The sequence below is a fragment of the Tachypleus tridentatus genome, chromosome 6 (assembly GCF_004210375.1).
Source record: "Tachypleus tridentatus isolate NWPU-2018 chromosome 6, ASM421037v1, whole genome shotgun sequence".
Taxonomy (NCBI): domain Eukaryota; kingdom Metazoa; phylum Arthropoda; class Merostomata; order Xiphosura; family Limulidae; genus Tachypleus; species Tachypleus tridentatus.
The window spans coordinates 97375327-97397940 of record NC_134830.1 but is presented as its reverse complement, the minus strand read 5'-3'; the positions used below and the strand labels follow the sequence as shown (position 1 = coordinate 97397940).

The 22614-nt window shown below is 32.8% G+C and overlaps 1 protein-coding gene across 10 annotated transcripts in view; it reads right to left on the bottom strand.

Moving 5' to 3' along the window:
• The window catches only part of LOC143253130 (homeodomain-interacting protein kinase 2-like), a 61693-nt gene extending 39702 nt beyond the window's left edge, over positions 1 to 21991 (bottom strand). For 2 of the 10 annotated variants that reach the window (XM_076506452.1, XM_076506456.1), the window contains exons 1-5: positions 7846 to 8240; positions 4980 to 5086; positions 4162 to 4417; positions 2777 to 3130; positions 2511 to 2645 (exon numbers count right to left, since the gene is read on the bottom strand). In XM_076506452.1, coding sequence (XP_076362567.1) covers positions 2511 to 2645; positions 2777 to 3130; positions 4162 to 4417; positions 4980 to 5086; positions 7846 to 7932 — 939 coding nt within the window. In that variant the 5' untranslated portion in view covers positions 7933 to 8240. Of the gene's footprint in view, positions 1 to 2510; positions 2646 to 2776; positions 3131 to 4127; positions 4418 to 4979; positions 5087 to 7845; positions 8243 to 21698 lie in introns of those variants that run through there. The other 8 variants (XM_076506453.1, XM_076506454.1, XM_076506457.1 and 5 more) reach the window with 8 other exon arrangements.
• Between the last annotated feature and the right edge of the window lie 623 nt (positions 21992 to 22614).

Here is a 22614-nt window from a genome sequence, read left to right as displayed (position 1 = left end):
ATGTTTTAAAAGTAATAGTTTATTAACAAATTTAAATTTATATAGAGAAATCCATGAAACTCAATCAGTCACATTTTCAGATTAAAGGTTTTGTACTACACTGCACATATGATGCATTTTCATGTACAACTGTATGGGACAAATAAAGTAACATACTTCTAAATTATTGTATATGAAAAAGGATTTCATCTAAATGTTTAAGGCAGTTTTATACATTTCTTACTCCATTTAAACAATTTTAACTCAAAAATATTTAAAATTGATATTTTGTAATTTTATGACATACTTTTGGTGTAATTTGTGGTAAAAAGTTTATATATGCATTATAAACAGATGCTTTAAAACAAAACAACCTCACTGGAAGTTGATTCATTTAGAATTATTTTTGCTGAAAACCAATCACCCTTTGAGAAATATAATATCCATTTCTGAGCTTTTAAAAATCTCCCTTAGCTCTCAGTTGAAATCCTTTCATGCTATCAAATCAAATGGTTTGATCACTTACTAATGAAACAGCTATAAAAAGTTTAAATACAACTGGATAAGGTAAAAATTACATTATCATGTATCAATAAAGTAAATATATAGGTTTAAGATATTTTTTATTGTTTCTCTAAATGTTCCTTTCAGTTCCTTTTTCTGTGAATTATGAAAGTACTTGTGTGTTAAATTATATTTGTTTAAAATCTACAGAATTTTTCTTCAATTGAAAGACATCATAAACTTTAGGTAAGGTAAATAATAGGTGACAAGTAAAACTTTATTGAAAGTTTAACATAGTAAGAAATGTGCAATGTTTGGAAAAGCTTTTGTCAACAACATGTACAAACAATTTATATAGACACACAGGAATACATACAGTATGAAGCAAAAGAATCACAGAACTGAAAATTGCTTTAGCCTTGGTAAAGATATCTTGTTGCAATTTGGTTCTTTCTTGATAACTAAAGTAATTTTTAATTTTAATAGATGTAGTACTGTTTCATGAAGTTGAACTGTTTGTAAACCCTAGTTTATTTTTGTATTATGTTCATAAAATAAAATTTATCAAATTTACTATTTATTGAGAATAAAAGGCAACTGCAAAATATTGTAATGATTTAAATCATCATGTTTTGTGTAAAATGCCCAAATAGCAATCTTCTGAAGAGGACTAACATGTGAAATCAAGGGTTATTCAAAAATTACTTAAACAAAAACAATAAAAAAGAAAAATAAGAAAATTAACACTAAATGAAAAGAATGCAGTGGTTGAAAAATTATGATGGTACTGCATACTCAATTTTTTATTTATTTTTGCTTGTACAGGTTATAAGGTAATTAATGAGCCCATCAACCAATCAATTGTAGTTTACACACAACAATTTGTTTGTGAAATGGTGCTTTTATCAAATTAAATTTACAAAAAGTCATCATAACCATTGTTTATGTTCACAAAATATATTTCCCATTAGTTATAAACAAGTACTATCAACAAGTAAGCATTAGTAAACAAGTGTGAAGATGTGAGAGAAGCTACTGTGGGGCTATAATAAGTCTATTGACATTTCAGAAAATAAAGATGGGAGGTTTTTATTTTAAGTTATGGTTTATTGATATGTATAGTTGGTGTATATCCCTGCTGAACACTCTTTTAAAAAACAATTTAAAAAGGGAATCAAGAGTACAGAGAATTCAAATGGCACAAAGAGATAAAGAATGAATATTTTTAAATACTCCCCTTTGAAATTTAAAAAATGTATATCACATTAAAATTTGAACTATCAACTATGCTTTTATGCTAATTTTATTGACATATGATGATAATATTAATTAAATTTATAATGTAGCTCTAGGAATGTCATTGCATCTACACTTTCACCTTACTGCTGTATACACATAGAGTTAAACACATCAAAGTAAAGAAATGTTACACACATCATTCTTGAAAATCTTAAATAAATCATATAAAAATTAAATATACATTATGCAAGAAAAAGTACTAGACATCAAAATATAAAAATGTTTAGTGTATTAAATACATCATGGCAGAAAAATTATCATCAAAGATGTAAATGAAATAGTGTTAAATATACTGCAAAATAAAAGTAATAAATATATTACAGTAAAATATTATTATATATCATAATGCTGAAGTATTAGATACATCATCTGGATAAGTATTGTATATTTTATTAGCAAATATGTACTACACATTATACAAACAGTGAAGTACAGGAAGCATCATACCAGCAAAGTGTTAGTCACATTATTTTAAAAATATAATTTATAAATCATAATAGAATATAGTTAAGACATAACATATTGGAAAGTTACAACTATAGCATCCTACAAAACTACAAGTTACTTTATACTCATAAATTATTAACAGTGTTTACTGCAAAATAATTACACATTAAACTGAAAAAGTATTACTTGTGCTACACATATATACCTAAACATCAATTTCACTGACTGAACTATAAAATATTTGCACAGTTGTAACTATAAACAAAATTGTATTGTCATACTTCATCTGCATTCTCCTGGCTTAATCTGTGTAGAATGCTCACTTCAATCTGACCTTGGCGTGCATAAGAAGGATGATTTTTTAGAATCTTAATGGCCACAATCTCATTGGTCCCTTTCTTCCAGCACTTAACCACCTGAAAATTAATAAGCTAACTTCAACATATTATAAGTCTCCTATTTTAAACAATGTTAGAAGTACACAGTGGTTTTATTTCACATTGTGGTCTAGAAATATTTATGTTATATAATCAAGTAACTCATTTACCTGACCAAAGGTTCCTCTTCCCAAAAACTCCAGCACTTCATACTGATTTGTGGCTGAATATAAAACTTCATGTTGTACGAGCTGGTAATCCCCCTCACTAGTTGAGGAGCTGTTTTTTGATATTGTAGGTGCTGTGGCAATAATTGTATTTGCTATTGTGAATTTCTTTGTTGAGGTTGTTGTTGATACTGCGGTAGTGGATGCACTTTTATGATGGGTGTTAGGAAACATCTGACAATGATGATTTGTAATTCGGTCTTCTATTTGTTTGGCTTGAAGGGACTGTAACACACATTGTTGTAAACCTGACAAATCTTCAAGCTCATCTGACTTACGTTTCAAACCACTCCGCTGCTAAGCATCAATAACAAAGAGCATACAAATGTGATGTAACATATCCATGGATGTACTAAAGAAAAACGTAATGAATATATGTATGGTTAAAATAAGAATATTTATTTAATCTGTTTATTGCAAATTGTAAAAAACAAAACAAACTTCTCAGTTATTCTAAATTTAAAACTTACTAAAATAAAAAAATTGAATTATTTTTACCGTTTCATTTTCAAATAATTTCAAGCAAACTTTTTCATTTAAGTTACACTATGAAGTTATTTTGAATGTTATATATACATGCATTCTAAAATTACTTAATCAGCATTTGCATTATTTCAAAAATAATTAAGGAAATAGAAATTCAAAACCTTTTTATAATCACAAGTGCACTAATTATTTAGTTGATTTTAAAAAATCTCACTGAAAGTTAATTTTGGTTCCTAAAGAAAACAAAACGTGACATACTCCAAATGAACACATCCAGGATGGGATGGAAGCTCTTCCTACTTCCACTTGTAAATGTGTAACAAAATGAACGTGTCTGGTGTTCATACTTATAAGGTTAGAAACACTATCAACTTAATTATAGATCTGCATGCTAAATTATGCTAATAATTTAGAACAATTTGAGACTTTTCAGGAAAAATGAAAATTCTTAATATGATGAAGAGTTTTAATGTTTCTTTTGTATTATAAAATTCCAAATAAGAAGACAGTATTATATAAAAATAACATGTTAATTATCCTTTAAGATCATACTTAATTAACATGTTTAAAACTAGGAGGGGATTACACCAACTTCATCTTAAGCTTTTCACTATCAGTTGGATTCTAGATTTTACTCACATAAATGTTTCCTTTTTACTGAAATAAAAACCTAATTACTATAATGATCTTTATCATAATGCAAACTAGTGGCTTGGATAATATTGTACTAATGTTAGCTAGAATCTAATATGTATAGCAAAATATCTTGTTACATCAGAATATAGTAACTATGGTGATATTTTATTACCCTAGAACCTAATATCCTTGGTGATGACTGGTACCTGAGAAGTGTGCAGCAGTTTGATTGCTGATGCACGGACAAAGTTTTGTCGTGTTTCATGGGATGCATCCAGTGCCCCATTCTTGCTAGCCTGTCGAAAACCATAATGGTTGTTTATGGAAGGCACAATGCATGAATTTACACAAGTGCTTAGGTTCTGGTCACCTACAATATTTATTCCAACTGCATTTGGTTCAGCCAAAAGTCCACTTGTTGAAGTAACATCACTAACTTGATTTGGATTCCCATACTCAACACTAAAATCAAAAATCCAACAAAATGCTGTGAATATTTATTCACAAGTACATTTAATTTTAACACTCAATTATCTATCAAAACTTACTACCTGTACCTAAGAGACTCCAAAATGAAGACATTATATAGCTATAAGCAAAAACAAATAAGTGGAATAGATAAAGTAAAATAATTATTTCATTCACACAGGTCAACCAAGAGAAATCTTAAGTGACCTAAAAGCGGTGTAAAAACCACACAAATTTAGTTACCTACAATGTTATATTTTTCAGTAGTTGTTGTTTTTGAATTTAAGCACAAAGCTACACAATGGGCTATCTGTGCTCTGCCCACCACAGATATCAAAACCTGGTTTTTAGCATTGTAAGTCTGCAGACATACCACTGAGTCACAAGGGGGCATATTTTTCAGTAAAACAATAATAATAAAGAAAAATTAATTTCAACACTACACTTAAACTATTTGTCTAGTTTCTGGTTATAGACAATAAAAGAATTATGAAGCACTGTAAAAGTAGCAGTGTTAATAAAATGATTAATAAAACCTTATAAATTAAAATCTCACCATATCAGGTCATCTATTCTTCTTTTCTTTGAGGCAATATACACAGAGTTTCCAATATCTTTGTGTGATTTTAGGAAGTGTACTTTTCCAAGCATCCCCAGGCTCCACTGTAAAACAGAAATAATAAATCTCACTTTTTTCCTCCTTAAAACAACAGTATTTTTAAATATATAATTTTGAAGATTTCAATGAAATGAAGCAAACTGAAAGCTTGAATTCATGTAATTATATGCTACACAAATATTGCAATAATAAAAAATCAATTAAGTTTTAATATATTCCTTTTATACACCACAAAACCTATAAAACAACATATATCTCCAGAAAAATGATAGTTCCTGTTCTTCATACAACAGCAACATCCCAGATTGTCTTTCTGATTCACAGCAAGTGACTAGTAAGTCACAAAACTAAAGGTGTTTTCTGATTAAGTCTCAAGTTATGTGGCACTCTTGACAAGTCAACTACTGCAATAGGTCTAAAGTTAAGAAATAGCCTTGTTTTATATATAAATCCAAGAAGGGTAAAACAGTACATTAAAAAAAAATTAATGCCTACTGTTCACAGACTGAAAATACAATTTTTCATATGTTTATTTTTACAAACTAGAACATTACATTTAACAGTTTCACTTCTTTAGAGTATTATACACTGACAATCATACTCTTGTACAAACAATTTTAACCTTAAAATAATAAATAACATACAATGTTAAAATAGATACACAATTTAAAACATTTTAATTACGATGAATATACAACCACTAAAAGCTGACTTTAGACATTGTCTTCACGAGTAAGTTACAAGACATAACTGTATCTTATTTAAATTTTTTTTAATGTTAAATAGCTCACATGACCTTTGTACAAGTTTACAATTCCTGCATGAACATCTTAGAGAAGGTCATCACATCTTTGCATAAATATTTGCAGGACCTTCATTTCTATTTTATAATACATTATCATTTTTTTATCTCAGAACGACTGGTATGGATAGTAACACTTTTACTGATAAGCAGAGAACAACGTTTTGACCTTCCTAGCTAATCTTCAGTTGGCCTGGCATGGCCAGGTGGGTTAAGGCACTGGACTTGTAATGTGAGGGTCGCGGGTTCGAATCCCCGTCGTACTAAACATGCTCGCCCTTTCAGTCGTGGGGGCGCTATAATGTGACGGTCAATCCCATTATTCGTTGGTAAAAGAGTAGCCCAAGAGTTGGCGGTGGGTTGTAATGACTAGCTGCTTTCCCTCTAGTCTTACAGTGGTAAATTAGGAACGGCTAGCGCAGCTAGCCCTCGAGTATCTTTTTACGAAATTAAAAAACAAACAAACAAACAAGCTCATCTTAAGGTTCTTTGTTAACCTGAAGATAAGTTAGGAATGTCGCAACGTTGTTCTCTGCTTATCAATAAAAGTGTTAATACCCACACCAGCCGTTCTGGGATACATTTTTATTTCAAGTGGGTTTCTCGTCATTAAGAATTATAATTTGGTACTTAATTTCCAAGAGTTCTCGACGATTATTAGATATAACATCTTTTGACTGAGCTAATATTACAGTTTTCCCACAACTCTGTATGTTCTGTTTCGCATGTCTTACTATCGCTATTTTTTTTCTTACATGTTCTTTGTGCTCCATTAAATGATATTTTAAATTACGTTTCATCCTGTACAGTATAAATATTTCCACATTGTAAACCTGTACATAAATCATATGATCTATTTAATGAAAAAAGAAACGTGTAAATAGGGCACAGTTATTTCTTGCAACTCACCGCTGAAGATGATGTTGCAACTTTTCACTTGTTATATATTGACCTTAATTAAGAAGTTTTTGTGTACTATTTTTAAGAAATTTATTATTTTAACACTATACACAAGTGCCAAGAAATACCGTATTTTACGCCTTGTAAGTCGCTACATTGTGGAAGACGCACCCTAATTTTGGAAAGACAATTCTAAGAAAAAATATTTTGACTCAGCAACCAACACATTGATGCAACCTTGACATTTTGCAACTTACTAAGTAAATACAGTCAAATACATCATATTCTTCACGGTATATCGACAGTATTAGTTTAATTGAATGTTTTATGCTATTGAAAACACTTATAGTTAAGATTAAGATCCGTATGAAAGGCCGTTTTGAGTACACTCTAGGCTAACCTCTTGCTTTAACCTATCACTTTTTGTCTTGGAAAACACATGGAGATTTTTCAACGTATTTTTTAAAAAAAGTGCGTCTTACAAGGCATAAAATACTGTAATACTAAATTTTAAACTTATTTTTCTATTCTTATATTTAAACGTGATTTAACTACTACACAACACTAAAATTGTTTTATAAAATAATTACAATTTCATTTTAGTATACATATAGACAGCTCAGTTATACAGACGAAAGTTTAATTTCATTCAATATTACTTTATTTCGTTTTACAATAGAAGCCCATTTTTATTATTATACAATACTACAATAAACAAAACATTCATACAAATTAATAAATTATTAAAATGGAAAGAAGGAAACTATACAGTTTCTCCAATATACACACCCAATAAAATTATAAAAACAAAACTTAGTATGTACCTTCAAACCTTAATTAGGCTTTTCCAAAAACAATTATCACTTGAATTTATTCTTAAATTTTCGATAAATTTTAAAATACTACTTGAAATAAATTAGATATTAGGTTCAGTAAGTTTGCCAATACACTATCATAAAGAATGATATTTAAACAATACACAAGAGAACATCTAACTGAAACACGTATGTACGAAGTTGTAGAACACCCAGCACTGTTTGTACTAGTGTGTTTACTATTTTCACATGTAAGGCTTCAAGCTTCCAGTAGATTAGAACATACACATATTTCACGGACTCCATGTACATTGACCATGCGCTCTGCAGCCAAACGAACTATCAGAAATGAATACGAGCTCTCTAGAGTCATGTCAAATACATGAAGAAAAACATGAAGCCCCACAGTACAGACGGGGCATAAAACCCGTAGTGTTGCGTTAAGCCCTATCCCCTCTTCCTGCTCTGCTGACTGCTATACTCCCCTGGCCGGCGGAAGGGAGAGGCCGCCCGTAAGCAGCCAATTACAATGCGGAGATATAATAGCTCGGAGATTTAAAGTCCACAGCCACATCAAGCAAAGGTACGTATACAAAGTCATCTCACTTCTTACAAGGGTACTGCAAGTACTAAAACCATCTGTGCCTATTTCTCTTTTGTTTCTGAGTTTCAGTCTAAAAGAATAACAAGTGACAACGAGAATAAAGGGACATAGTTTACCACTTATCAATAACGAGAGGGCGCGGAAACAGCATATACAAGTGTATCTCAATACATTTTAATTGCACAAAAATGAAGTGTTAGCGATAAACAAATTGAGACAGCAAAATTATACCGTTTACATATGCTGTATATCACTTGTTACGTATTATAATTTATTTCGAACGAATCTCCTAGTTATTTTGTTACATACATTACGTATTACTATTTAAAGTGACCGGAAATTAGAATTTGAATATAGAAGTTAATACGTATCAAATTTATGGTATTTACCAACAAGATTAATGCAAAAAATATGTTTTAATATAAGAAAATAAAAACAATACAATTTTCAATAACAATTATTACTAATAGTGATTACAATGAATAATGATATATACACAAGTGTTCACAAACTTACAAACAATACTGAGTTTTATATCCGGTCTAAATTGAATATTTTATCGACGAACCAGGTCCACGACGAGCAAATTAATTCTAAGTTGATATTGTTGCACCTCGCTTAAACTAGCTAGGCTTGATTGGCCTCATACTGTTTACAAGTTCATTTCTTAGCGATGAAGATATTTAATATCCTCGTGTAAATACTATCACCCGAAGTTATTCACAGAAGTTCAACGGTTTGAGACGTTCAAAATATATAACACGTTCCTGGACAAATTCTATAATTTTCCGATTAATAGGCGTTATTCCGTGTTTTTATAGCACAGCCACACTGGGCTATCTGCTGAACCCACCAAGGGGAATCGAGCCCCTGATTTTAGCGTTGTAAATCCGTAGACATACCGCTGTACTAGCGGGGGGCAGACGTTAGTCACAATTATAACTTCCTAGGCCTGTAGTACACTGGCTGTAGCTAACCAACAATATTATTCTCTTTCGTCTCTCGGCCCGCTTTTTGTAGGAATCACCTTAAGTTTGTAGAAATTTCGACAATATTCTGGTGCGCTTTCGTTACACAAGTATCGTTGATTTTTACACTCAAGACTGATCTACAAATTTCGAAAGCAGGCGGGACTTGCGCAATACGCAGTCAAAAATGTACGTCACATGTAAAAAAGAAAACTATACAGAAAGAAGCGTAGGCACTAAAATAAATGTACAACAGTAAATCTGTTATACACTACAAAAGTTTCATTTTACTAGTACGTTAGAATTTCAAATGGTTAACGATAAATACTGTAGTTTATTAAGTCCTGAAAATAAGTCAGACGTATTTATTTATCAAAAGAATAAAAATGTCTAAGCTTGGTCAAAGTTACCCAAAATCTAGCTTGTGAGTTCACAAGGTGTGGTCATTTATCTGATGGCCGACAAATAGTTGTCAAACTACACATCACTAGCCAGCATGATACACTGTGAAAGAAGTCGCTTTGGAAACGAAACCTTTGTACGCCGTTCAATAGTTAGCAATAAATACCAACACTAAATACTTCCTGTCTTGGTAGATAATTTAGAAATTTAGAAAAACTTTAACATTTTCCTGCCATGAGGTGATTACAGATTGTGCCCCTCGTGATTTGTTGAAGTAAGAAGCAACAAAGTTTGAACATGTGTTTTAACATCGTGTTTTATTTGGGTACTTGGATATTTCTAACACTTACATGTGTTCAGAGATGAAAGTAAGTAATGCCACCTTAAGGAAAAAATTAAATAGCCACACATACAGTCTGAGATAGGAAAACCAGAATGAGGAAATAAAATTCATTTTTAAGCCCCTTATTAATGATGTCAAAATTTCATGAATTTTGATTAAATTTAATAAAATACTTTTATTATTTCTATGTTATCTAATTTAATAGATGTTGGATGATATTGATCCAGAATTGAAGACAAAGGCTTATTTAAAGTTATCACATTACAAAATATCGCTGAAATAAAACACGCATGTGCAACATACACATAATTTTACCTAAGTCTTTAGTAACAATTGCAGTTGCATTCTCTTTGTTCTATGCCTATTGTGTTTTACTATTTGAGAAACTTTGATCAAAATAGATATGACAGTACTTACGACTTCTCATATTTTAGCATTTGAGCCCACGAATACTTGTTGATCGGTAATTTTTTTGTTTTGTTTTGGAATTTCGCACAAAGCAACTCGAGCGCTATCTGTAACTATTTTCAACTAAAACCAATTTTCAACTCATGTTACATCTGTTTACGACGATATGATCACACAGATGGAGTCCAAGTTTGGCTCTGTGTGTTATCATGACAAGATATGGTTATAACAATGTTCTATAGAATTTCAACAATTAGTTTATAAAAAGTATGTGGATAACACATTTACTGTATTTGTACTATTGTATCGAGCTAATAGCATGGTATTTAACAGAGTGCTGATAAAGTATTTAGATTTGTTTTTTGTTTTTGGAATTTCGCACAAAGCGACTCGAGGGCTATCTGTGCTAGCCGTCCCTAATTTAGCAGTGTAAGACTAGAGGGAAGGCAGCTAGTCATCACCACCCACCGCCAACTCTTGGGCTACTCTTTTACCAAGGAATAGTGGGATTGACCGTCACATTATAACGCCCCCACGGTTGGGAGGGCGAGCATGTTTGACGCGACGCGGATGCGAACCCGCGACTCTCAGATTACGAGTCGCACGCCTTAACGCGCTTGGCCATGCCGGGCCAAGTATTTAGATATTACCCTTCAATATAAAATGTGATAAATTTCGTTAGAATTTACTATAGCTCATTTCAAAAAATAAACTTGTAAGTCCTAAATAAACCACGAAAAATTAATGTAGCCCTTAACGTTATGTTAGAACAACAACAACAACTTTGCAGTAACTCAAATTTATACTGATTCAACATATGACCACTCTTGCTGTCAATGCCATTTTTCGTAAATTCAAATGATGCTATAGTTTTGTGCCACTTCTCATCATGTTCGATTCCAATTAAGATACAAAGATATTTTCTATGTTTTGGAGATCACAATGTCAAAGTGACTCCTCTAACCCCAATTGTGCATCAAAACTTTACTAAGCAAACATATAAATTATCTATTCAATTAAATAGTACTTGTTGAAAGTTAAAGCCACGTTTAATTAAAGAAACTGAGTTAAACAACAGCTATTCATTCACTAAAATGTGTATACATTTAATACGATGACTTCTTGTTTCTTTTTACAGTAATTACTTATATAGTGTTTTGTTTCTATCTTATGTTCTATCGGTCTAACATATGATGATGAGGGTTTAAATTATGTTTAGAGCCCTATCCCTGCATGAGTATCTTAAGTTAACAAGCCCCAATTAATAATTAAACAATTTAATCTATTTTAAGGGACGGGCCCGGCATGGCCTAGCGCGTTAAGGCGTGCATTTCGTAATCTGAGAGTCGCGGGTTCGCGCCCGACTCGCGCCAAACATGCTCGCCCTCCCAGCCGTGGGGGCGTTATAATGTGACGGTCAATCCCACTATTCGTTGGTAAAAGAGTAGCCCAAGAGTTGGCGGTGGGTGGTGATGACTAGCTGCCTTCCCTCTAGTCTTACACTACTAAATTAGGGACGGCCAGCACAGATAGCCCTCGAGTAGCTTTGTGCGAAATTCCAAAAACAAACAAACAAACTATTTTAAGGCTCCTAAGCGGTTAATAATAATTTATGTAATTAACACAACAAAGCTGTCTAGCATGAAATGGTATTGATTTAAAGATGTTTGATTTTAATTACATATATTATGGTAACTACTGCAATGTTAAGGCCTGACGTTTATCTCTGTATTTGAAAGTCAAATGTTTGTGTATGTACTCATTCATGCGTTTTCATTTACTAACTAGATCTATGTAATAGATTAACATAGATCTTAAACTGACAGAGAATATTTAAAAGTAGTTAAAACGGATAAATAAACACATATAAATGAGTACAAATTTATTTCTTGATGTGTATTGTAATTGTGCTTTAATCATTATAACACCATGATAAGATTTAACGAGCAAATTTATAAATCCAACTTTTATTATTTCTTAATATGTTCCCTTAAATTTTATATAAATGTCTAGAACATACACATGTTTTAAGAATATTGAATCAAGTATTAATGGAATTTTGCATTTTTTACATTCAAACACTAAATTACTTTGCGCAGCGACTTCTCTAAGATTGGAAATGACATCTGAGGGCTTTGTTAGATTTGTTACCCAGATCTACCTAGCGATACTTAAAGAATATTTATTCTTTATATACCAAAATTAACCACAGCGACTGTGTTCTCTATTCGATCCTATATCTGAGCTATATAAATAAATTCTAAACTACATTTATAGAAATCTACATATCTATCTTGATGAACTTGTCATTCCTTCTTTCTAGCTAACTATCCTTGTCTGATTTATACACTTAAAGACACTGGGAATTTTAGCATTTTTACTCCCATTCTCTTTTTTTCTGTGTAGTTCGATCATGCCAGACGATGCCACACCCACAATTTATTTCTGATCTCTAATATGGACACCAGTAACTTTCTAGTGGGTTTACCGCAAATCTTATATTCGGCAAAGGACTTGAACAATCCAGTTAAACAGAGAGATAAGTGAATTTAATAGTAGACTTAGCAGTGGTATTGGAACATATGTTGATGAATTTTGATCCTACGAAGGCTTAATATGAAAAGACATTAAATATAAATAACTGGATTAACGTTTAATAGCTGAACAGTTAACTCGCAGAAGCATGAGAAAGTTCTTTGTTTTTATGTTCTGGATCAAGTTTGTTTCAAAATACAAAGTTTAATATTCAAGTCGCCCCCCGCTAGTACAGCGGTAAGTCTACGGATTTGCAACGCTAAAATCAGGGGTTCGATTCCCCTCATTGGGCTCAGGAGATAGCCCAATGTGGTTTTGCTATAAGAAAATACACAATATTCAAGTACAAAGATCGAAGTCGTCATACTGACGTACATGTACGAAAATGTCTTGTAAATTCTGAGGTTCGAATGAAAGCATTGTTTTACATAACACGGTCTTCGTAAAAATAATGGGTGTAAACGTTAGGGGCTTTAGGAACTCAGATAGTAATCAAATTAGTAGTTTAGTAAAGGCCAATCGGACTACATAAAAATCGTTGAAATAATACTTTCATTCCCACTCAAGAACCAGGTAAAACAAAATAGTTTTTACTTATTATAATACTGACTCAGTAAACTAGACTCAAATGGAATAGGTCCGGCATGGCCAGGGTGTTAAGGAACTCGACTTGTAATCTGAGGGTCGCGGGTTCGAATCCATGTCACACCAAACATGCTCGCCCTTTCAGTCGTGGGGGCGTTCTAATGTAACGGTCAATTCCACTATTCGTTGGTAAAATGGTAGTCCAAGGGTTAGCGGTGGGTGGTGATGACTAGCTGGCTTTTCTCTGGTCTTATATCACTAAATCAAGGGCGGTTAGCGCAGATAGCCCTCGTGTAGCTTTGCGTGAAATTCAAAACAAACCAAACCAAGTATACTTACTTAAAATAACTGAGTTGAGTAATACCATGGACGTACACAGCAAGGAGGGGGTTCACCAGAACCCGCTATTTTTGTGATGTAAATTTATGCTTATATAGTTATAGGGCAGATTCTTATGGTATTGAACGATTTATACATAGTCTACATTATTCTGATGAAATATTAACATTTTTGGTTTGAAATAGTTGCATATCCCCATAGCACAATATTTGTTGGTCTTTGATCTCAATTAGAAACCGCCTTTCAAATACCTTGTGTATGGACCAAAATACATTAAAATATTGTTCTGTGTTCGATTTTTCACATACATTTTTGAGTTGCGTTCAGTCAACGAAATGAAAATAAATGAATCTGATAAAACAGTTATTAACAGAAAGAACTATGTCAAGTATATTAATAGAGAGAATCGCCTGAATCAAAACACTTACGATATTAAAAAAAACAAAAAAATAAATATTTATATTAGAAAAGGGAAAATGTTTTCATGCTTAATCGCACTTTGACCAAGCAATATCAAACATTTTAAATGTGATATAGTTTTCCATAATTTATAAGTTAGAACATTATATCGCTTGGAATTTCTCTATCATACAACTGTAATGTATTTAATTGGTATGTGTACTTGGTACCACACTAACTGTGCATCGAAACTTACCCGTAATACAGTATTGTTAAAATCTACCCACAAACTTGGTGATCTTCATGTGCTAGAAGATTAATTCCTGGTTAAGACCATTAGTGCCGCCTCGAACTTCTTGCTAACGTCTAAAAACACTTTGTAGACAAACGTCAGTAAATTGGAAAGTAAAACCGTATGCTTGTACTTATAATATGCAATACTACTTGTGAATACTAAAGGACTCCTACCGTACAAGTGTTAAGTGTATATAGTAATTACCACCACAAATAATACCTGCTAATTATTACAACTGTTAAAAAATATGTATACGCCCGATGACTACTCTACAGCCAATTATACTTCACGTATCACAACACTTCCAAACAAACTGTAAAATGTACATATAGTTTACATGCTAAATTTTACATATAATTATTGTATTGTAAGTATAAACAGAGCTTGTTAACATCTTTTATCGGTAACAGTTACACAGTGTTGGTGAACAATGACCGATATGCATCATACTGAAATTGGTATTAAACTACAAGAGACCATTTCGACTATCTGTTATACCGGCAAACGTTTATTAGAATTTATTAAACATCTTAGGTACAGTGTAAAATAATTTAAACTTTATTAGAGCAATAAAAGTTTTAATCTAGAATTCGATGTCCACGCATGTCCATCATTAGAGAAACAGTATTATTAATAACCTGGTAAAAATAAATGTATCAGAAAAATAATAGACGAGCATAGAAACAGCAGAGGAATTCACAATAAGTGGCTTATGAGCAAAAATAAACTTTGTCAACATGCAAAGGCACAAAGGTTCTATAAAAAGGGTCTTTCATAAATACCAACCAGAATACAGATGAACACACTGGACCTCACGTATCCCGAGAACCCTGTGTCCAGTAAATGATCATGAGACTCAGTCGTGTTGCTCTGAAGCTTTACGATGAAGTTTCTAATTATTTAATTTATTTGTTTAGCAAAGTTTGGTTCAACTGCAATAGAGAAAAATGCTATAATGTTTCGCCCAAGGGTGCAAACTTAAAGTCAGAATTTCATACACAAAGTGAAATGTATAACATTTTCTTTAAAGACACTAGATCTTTGTTTTGTATATCTCATTTTCGTGTTAAATAACAGATTAGTTGGATGAGTCTATAAGGCACATTTTCAGGTTTTAATACTTAATTCACGTCTTAAAAGAGCAAACAAAGGAAGGAATTAAAGTTGCTTGAAAAATCAAAAATGGAAGTTTTTAAAACTGAAATGATGCTTTCTGATACGACCATTTATATGGCGTATTACCATGCTTTATCAGTAAAGCTAACATAATATATAAATGAAATTTTATTTGTATACTGAGAAATTAAAAATCCGCCATTTTTTAAAGTTCAGAACCACCTACGTAGTCAAACCTTTCTTGGAAGATTTAAAAAACAAATGGAAACTTTAATCCCATTCTTTAAAATCTAAAGCAAACTGTGTACATAATAGTACAGTGTATAGTCACTGTTTTAGGATGAAGATTTGCACCTACTTATTGATGTCATAAAAGTATATCTAATAAAGAATGCCCCATTCTAGATGCACATTGAAAACTAAATCGATAGAGCATGTTTTAACATTTTCGCATCATCACATCACCCTTACAAACGTATCTGAGTGTGTGTGTATATACATACTGTACATATATATATATAAACAGGCAGTTTCGTTTGTCCTCCTCTAATAGTTTGTGCGCCGTTATGGCTAAAGACTATGTAGCAACCACTGGGTTCGATGACAGAGCCTTTTTCGACTAATCTGCTCTCGCTCAATACCACAATATCAATATTGTAACGGAGGAGTTCTCTGGAAATCAGGGTTGCACTCCCTCCACTCTCTCTGTTTTCTCTGTCCAAAAATGATCAGACATTCCATGCTCCGAAGACGATATTTCTTTTCTTGTAGATTTTAAATACTGCTACCTGGATGAGCTGCCAGGTGCGGTAAGATGACCAGGCATTATAAGGTGGGCAATGTTTGAACCACCTTTTCTAACCCGTTCCTTTAAAAAGGAGAGGGAGACAAGTTCCACAAAAGACACCTATCCATGAAGGGTTTTGCAATGGAAAGCCCGTTGCACAGACGCGGTCCTACTCACCAGAAACCTGGAGCCAGTGTTACGAAGAAATGTTAGGAATGTATGTATGATATTCTATTAGCTGAGGGTCCCACAGTATACAGGAAGGACAACATATTCCCTATAAGAATTTGACGTCAATACAAAAACGTTATCAGGTCCGCATATACTTAGTAAGTCATATCCCACTGCAGTGGTGGAGACAACAATATTTTAACATTTGCTTGTGTCCTTTACTTTAACTACCCGAATACACATTTGCTTAATGTACACAACTTATACTGAATAAAATCTGCCCAATTATTCTCGGGTTTTTATTGGACAACAGCTACTTGACATATTTGAGCAAACACAGCCGTCTAGTAATGTGACTAAACTCAGACAGATCACGTAATCTATACACGACACAATAAAATCCTGGGGTGAGAAATTTGACTTTTTTTTCTTTACCCACTATGATAATAAAATTAGTTTCTAAAAACTAATCAATGCTTATTCTTTGATAGATTGTTTAGGTAGAGTATTCTTGATGAAATTCGTTCTCTACACTTATGTCTCCACAACAGGCAGTTGCCGTCCATTCTATAAAGTTTCATTCAATCAATGCTTATGTTCTGCGATTTTAACTTTGACTTTTTAACTGACAATTACTATTGAAAAATCACGTTATTTCAGGTGTTTGAGAAGCTTCTAGTTATTAACACTTCTTGAAAATTAATTAATAAGTTGTTAATTTCAAGTATACACAACGCGTAAATTATGTAATAAGGATGGCCCGGCATGGCCAGGTGGGTTAAGGCGTGCGACTCGCAATCTGAGGGTCGCGGAATCACATCCATGTCGCACCAAACATGCTCGCCCTTCCAGCCATGGGGGCGTTATAATGTTATGGTCAATCCCACTATTCGTTGGTAAAAGAGTAGCCCAAGAGTTGGCGGTGGGTGGTGATGACCAGCTGCCTTCCTTCCTGTATTACACTGCTAAATTAGAGACGGCTAGCGCAGATAGCCCACGAGTAGCTTTGCGCGAAATAAAAAAGACAACAAAATGTAATAAGCAGTTTGAAAATAAACGTTTTTGGGTGTTGAATAATTTTGTACGTATTTTATATATATTTCACGTCAGCTGAACAGTTTTTAATTTTATTACTCCCTACCTAAATTAACTGAATATGATGCGTCAAATCTGCTTGTAAACAACACCCCTTTAACTGTAATAATGTCAAAGTTCAAAACTGAATGGTGTGGACCAATTCAAGGATGAGTTCTATTAATCCACTATATCAATCAAACAGGATGACACTATATTTCTCTTTTTCCTTTTCTTGCATTTTACCTCTAAATTTTATGCGAAAATATCTCACTGAAAAAAATATTTTATCTTTGAGATCGAGTAGAAATTGTACATTTGTGTTTTTCTTATAGAAAAGTCACATCGAGCTGTCTGCTGTGTCCATCGAAAGAAATCGAACCCATGATTTTAGCGTTGTAAATCCAAAGACTTACCGCTGTGCCGCCTAGAGAGTATTAATTGTAACACCATCTCTTCAAGCCACTAAGCGACAAGCAGATGCAGATGAAAATATATTTCATGCTACCAAAACTAGGTTATCTACTACGGTAACTGCCATCCAAATTCGAAAATTAACACATAAAACATGAAACTGTATATAAATCGCAAATATTGACGAGAACCCGACCATGAACTACCAAACAAGCAAGCAAAAACATTATCATTCTCTTATATTTAAAGTAGCCAAGCACTTCTGAAAAACAGTTTGTGAATAAGGAAATACTAGCTCGCAAGTTATACAGGCAAGTTAAAAAAAAAAAAAAACATTACGAGGTCTAAATCAACAATTTTAATTTATTGACATATTTATTTTACAGATTCACGATTAGGATGTTTTAAATTAATAAAACTACTTGGCCCTTGCACAGTTTGATTGCGTTTTAAAACAACAAAGCAAGCATTACACTGATCACCATTATAACTTTACCAATACGCATAAAATCTCGTTTATACAACACAAATAAAATTATACAACACTGGCTGAACATCACAGGATTATTCATATCTCTCTACTTCTATCAGTAAAAATTAAAACGTATTGGACTACATTTTTTATTCAACATCTCTTTAGTTGAAACCTATGTTGAAAGAAAATTTATGTCTAAACAAATACCAAACATGTCACGTGGTACAAGAGGTATAGGTGATTTAACCGAACCACCGCCCCTGGTGTCTATTACATTCATACACGAGTGTGTTCAAAACATACAGTCAACAGTGTAATCTCAAACATACTAAGTAAATAAACTTACGAACAATCGTTTACGCGAAGGGATCATATAAAAAGGTAACTGTCAGGTATTTGTAAGGATCGGCATGGCCAGGTGGTTAAGGCACTCGACTTGTAATCTGAGGGTCGCGGGTTTGAATCCCCGTCGCAACAAACATGCTCGCCCGTTCAGCCATGGGGGCGTTACGATCAATCCCGCTACTCGTTGGTAAAAGAGTAGCCCAAAAGTTGATAGTGAGTAATGATGACTAACTGCCTTCCCGTTAGTCTTACAATGCAAAATTAGGGACGGCTAGCGCAGATATTCGTCATGTAGCTTTGCGCGAAATTCAAACTAAAACTGTGTTAGCAACACGTTCTTATTCCGAACAATAAATATAGTCTAAAATTACAGCTGCCTGACTTCGGTTTTACCCCTACGGATTATATGGACGAAACCTAATAACTTTGTGCAAGTAAACGTGTTTTTACGAAGCTGGTATACATATGTTAGACTACGTTATATTATGACGATTTGAAACAGACAATTCAGCAAGTCACGAGTCATTCACAATTGACAAAGTCTCAGCATAATGGACAGCTGAATTACATTTGACATTTTTAATGTTATATACGTAATATAATGCCATGATAAATTGCTCGTTTGGAGGAATAATATCTAATGACCTTAGAAAACAAAGGAATAGTATTAATTTAAATACTAGAATCATCTTGAAAGTGTGACATTTTATAACAGGTTAGAAATTACTAACACAAAGGTCACTGGCAAAACCCGTCCACATGCGCCAAATAAGAAAAAATAATCTCCGTCCGGAAAAGTTATACGAGCTACATGTATATAAATTATTATTCCTCGACACATCCATTCAGCTATCACATATCTTAAGTACCTGGAGAATGAAACAGCTACTCATGCTATTCTATAAGAAGACAAATCGTCCAAGTCGCTGGACGTAGTACCTATGCAATTTTGTGTGACAAGACCATTAAACAGTAGCTAGGAATCCACCCTCCACATAAATTAGATGGATTTGAGAAACAAGCATGAAGGAATGGCGTGGTTTGGACGTGACCACATCACGACAGGGTCTTTTACAATGCAAACTATGCTTCAGAGGATTTATCAACATGTACAGCTGTCATATAGAACATCACTAGAGGTGACGTTATTGTCTACAACGTCATATCCAAAATTATTTATCGTACACATACACACAAAGAAGATTTGTAAAATATATATTTCTAATGTTGTAAGTCGCCTTCATCAATGAGAAGTAAATAGTAAAGAAAATTCTCACCCCAATAAATATAATTTGTGATGTAGTTTTAATGAAGAACCTTGTTCATGCAGCGACACGTGTAGCACTAATGCGTGGTTTAGTATTATGGTGTTAATATAGACCATGTTGATTGACAGTTGGAGTACGGCATTATGCCTTCACTACAAAAAATAGGCTCAAAGACAGTTGGTTCATACGGTTATACAGAGTGAAAAACATGGTCAACTTCGACTGAAGGTTGACGATACCTTCAATTTTTCTTTCTTTCGCATAAATCTTAATCATTTTGTTTTTCTTATTTTAAATTTTGCATATGTATATCAAAGAAAAAGAAAACACAGATATTCAATAAATACATATAAGCCTTACGCACAACAGCAATGAACAAACTGTGTAATTAATAAAATTAATTTTATTAAATTGAGATTTTAAATTACAGCCTAGTTACCGTAGGCATAGTACTATTAAACATTGTATGTGAATCTTGACCTAATACGAATAATGAAACGACTAGATTTCATAACCAAAATAACATTAATAATATAAACAAAAATTAACATTTCAATGGGAGTTGAACATAGTGGTATTTTCTACATCGTATTATACGCTTATAAAACCAAGGTGAATCACCATGTACAAAAGGGTGTCTTGTATCACAGTTTTGTAGCTTTAGTAAACTATATGCAATATTATATTTTGTTCGTTTGTTTGTAGTTAAGCAAAAAGCTACATAAAGGTGTACCTGTGCTCTGCCTACCACGGGTATAGTATCGAAACCTAGTTTAGAGCGTTGTAAGTCCGCAGACTTACCACTGTGCCACTGAAGAGCAATATTAATTTTGACTGGATTTCTCAAAGAGCAAATTCTAAATAAACATGTCTTCCTTTTATGTTTTGATTAAGCAAATGATACACGTTTATATTTTTCTATTACTTCTTTTGATTTTGCGACAAGTTAACATTGAATGATTTTTATATTACCTTGTATATCCTATACGTTATACTTTTGTTTTTAGTTTAACATGTGCGTTAGATTTCTTGTTATTTTTTCAGAATTTCCGCAAATAGCTACAAAAAAAGGATATCTACTCATAGTCGTGTGTGTTTTTTTCTTGTAGCAAAGCCACATCGGTCTATTTACTGAATCCATCATTCATAATTATCCCTCAATTTTAATTGTCGTTACATGCTATTATAGACGTCTACACAAAAGAATCTTTATATCAGTCGTACGAGGATGATGTTATATATTAGCAATAACATTCAAGGTAATATTAACAACTGTGAGACTGAACAACTATGTATATGTAACGAAAATGATAACAACAACGAGGGTTTAATACAATATACATGATTAAGTAGTACTGGTTTAACATTTTTAAAACATTAAATGCTTCAATTAGCTTGATACCCGTTCTTCGTGTATCTTATAGATCTCTGTTATATTTTTCTGATAAAAGAAATCTTAACCAGTACCTAAAGTGTACTTTACATTTCAGTATGTACATACTAAAAATCTACTATGTTTATTGGAAGAATTAGCACATAGAATTACTGATTTTTTCACAGGACTTCCTTTCGCAAGCTAAATTATAAAGTAAGAACTATAAAGCCTCTCACCTTAGAATATTTTCTTAGGTTCCTTTGAGTGAATCAAAACCATCAGCACATATATATATATATTGACGATGAGAAGAAAACTATGCTGCACTCTCGCACAAATGTGTTATTTGTCTACCAAGGCCAAACCATACAAGTGAGCTGACGAGTACACTACATTATCTAAGAGTTTCTACCCACACGACCTCCTAATGCACCAACATCTAGAGAATACGTCACAGTATGTCACGCCATCTGTACTCGACAGTCTACAAAATCCTGTCACTGATTCGTCCGCAGAACAGTAAAGCAATTGTATCTCCACGTGCATCGCAGGAAAGCTTATTATTGCAGAACCCCAACGGAGCTGCTCAGAAACTCAACGTTTTTTGTTCCGTTATCTTCGTTATTCACTGGCTGTATTAGTTAACATATGCCCCCACTTTCCCTGTTCAAATATAGCTTCCTGCAACCGTGGCAAAATAGTAACGATTGAACGGGAAGTCTTATTATAATGAAACTACTGATGTATATGTCCAAAGCTCGTATCTCGGAAACTACCGCACCGATTATCACCAATCATAAGAGGGTAATAATGACAATGTTTTTATAGCTGTGTAATATATAAAACAATTGAAATTTCCACAAAAATATCACGTTTCAGATTTAACCAATAAAAGTTACAAATACAAAAAATTAAGTTTCGAATGTAAAAACAATCAAAAACAAACTTGAATTTTTTTTCCTTTAGTAAAAATCTCATGACTGTTACAACAGAAAGGTACGGCACATTCACTGATAATTGCGTCTACAAAGAAATACTTCAATAAAATTTACTCTGTGATGTATTACTATGATGATTGTTCATTTTGAAACCAAAATTTCTATAAAATATTTTTCTTTATGGATGGTGAACATCACTGAATGTAAAGTCCGA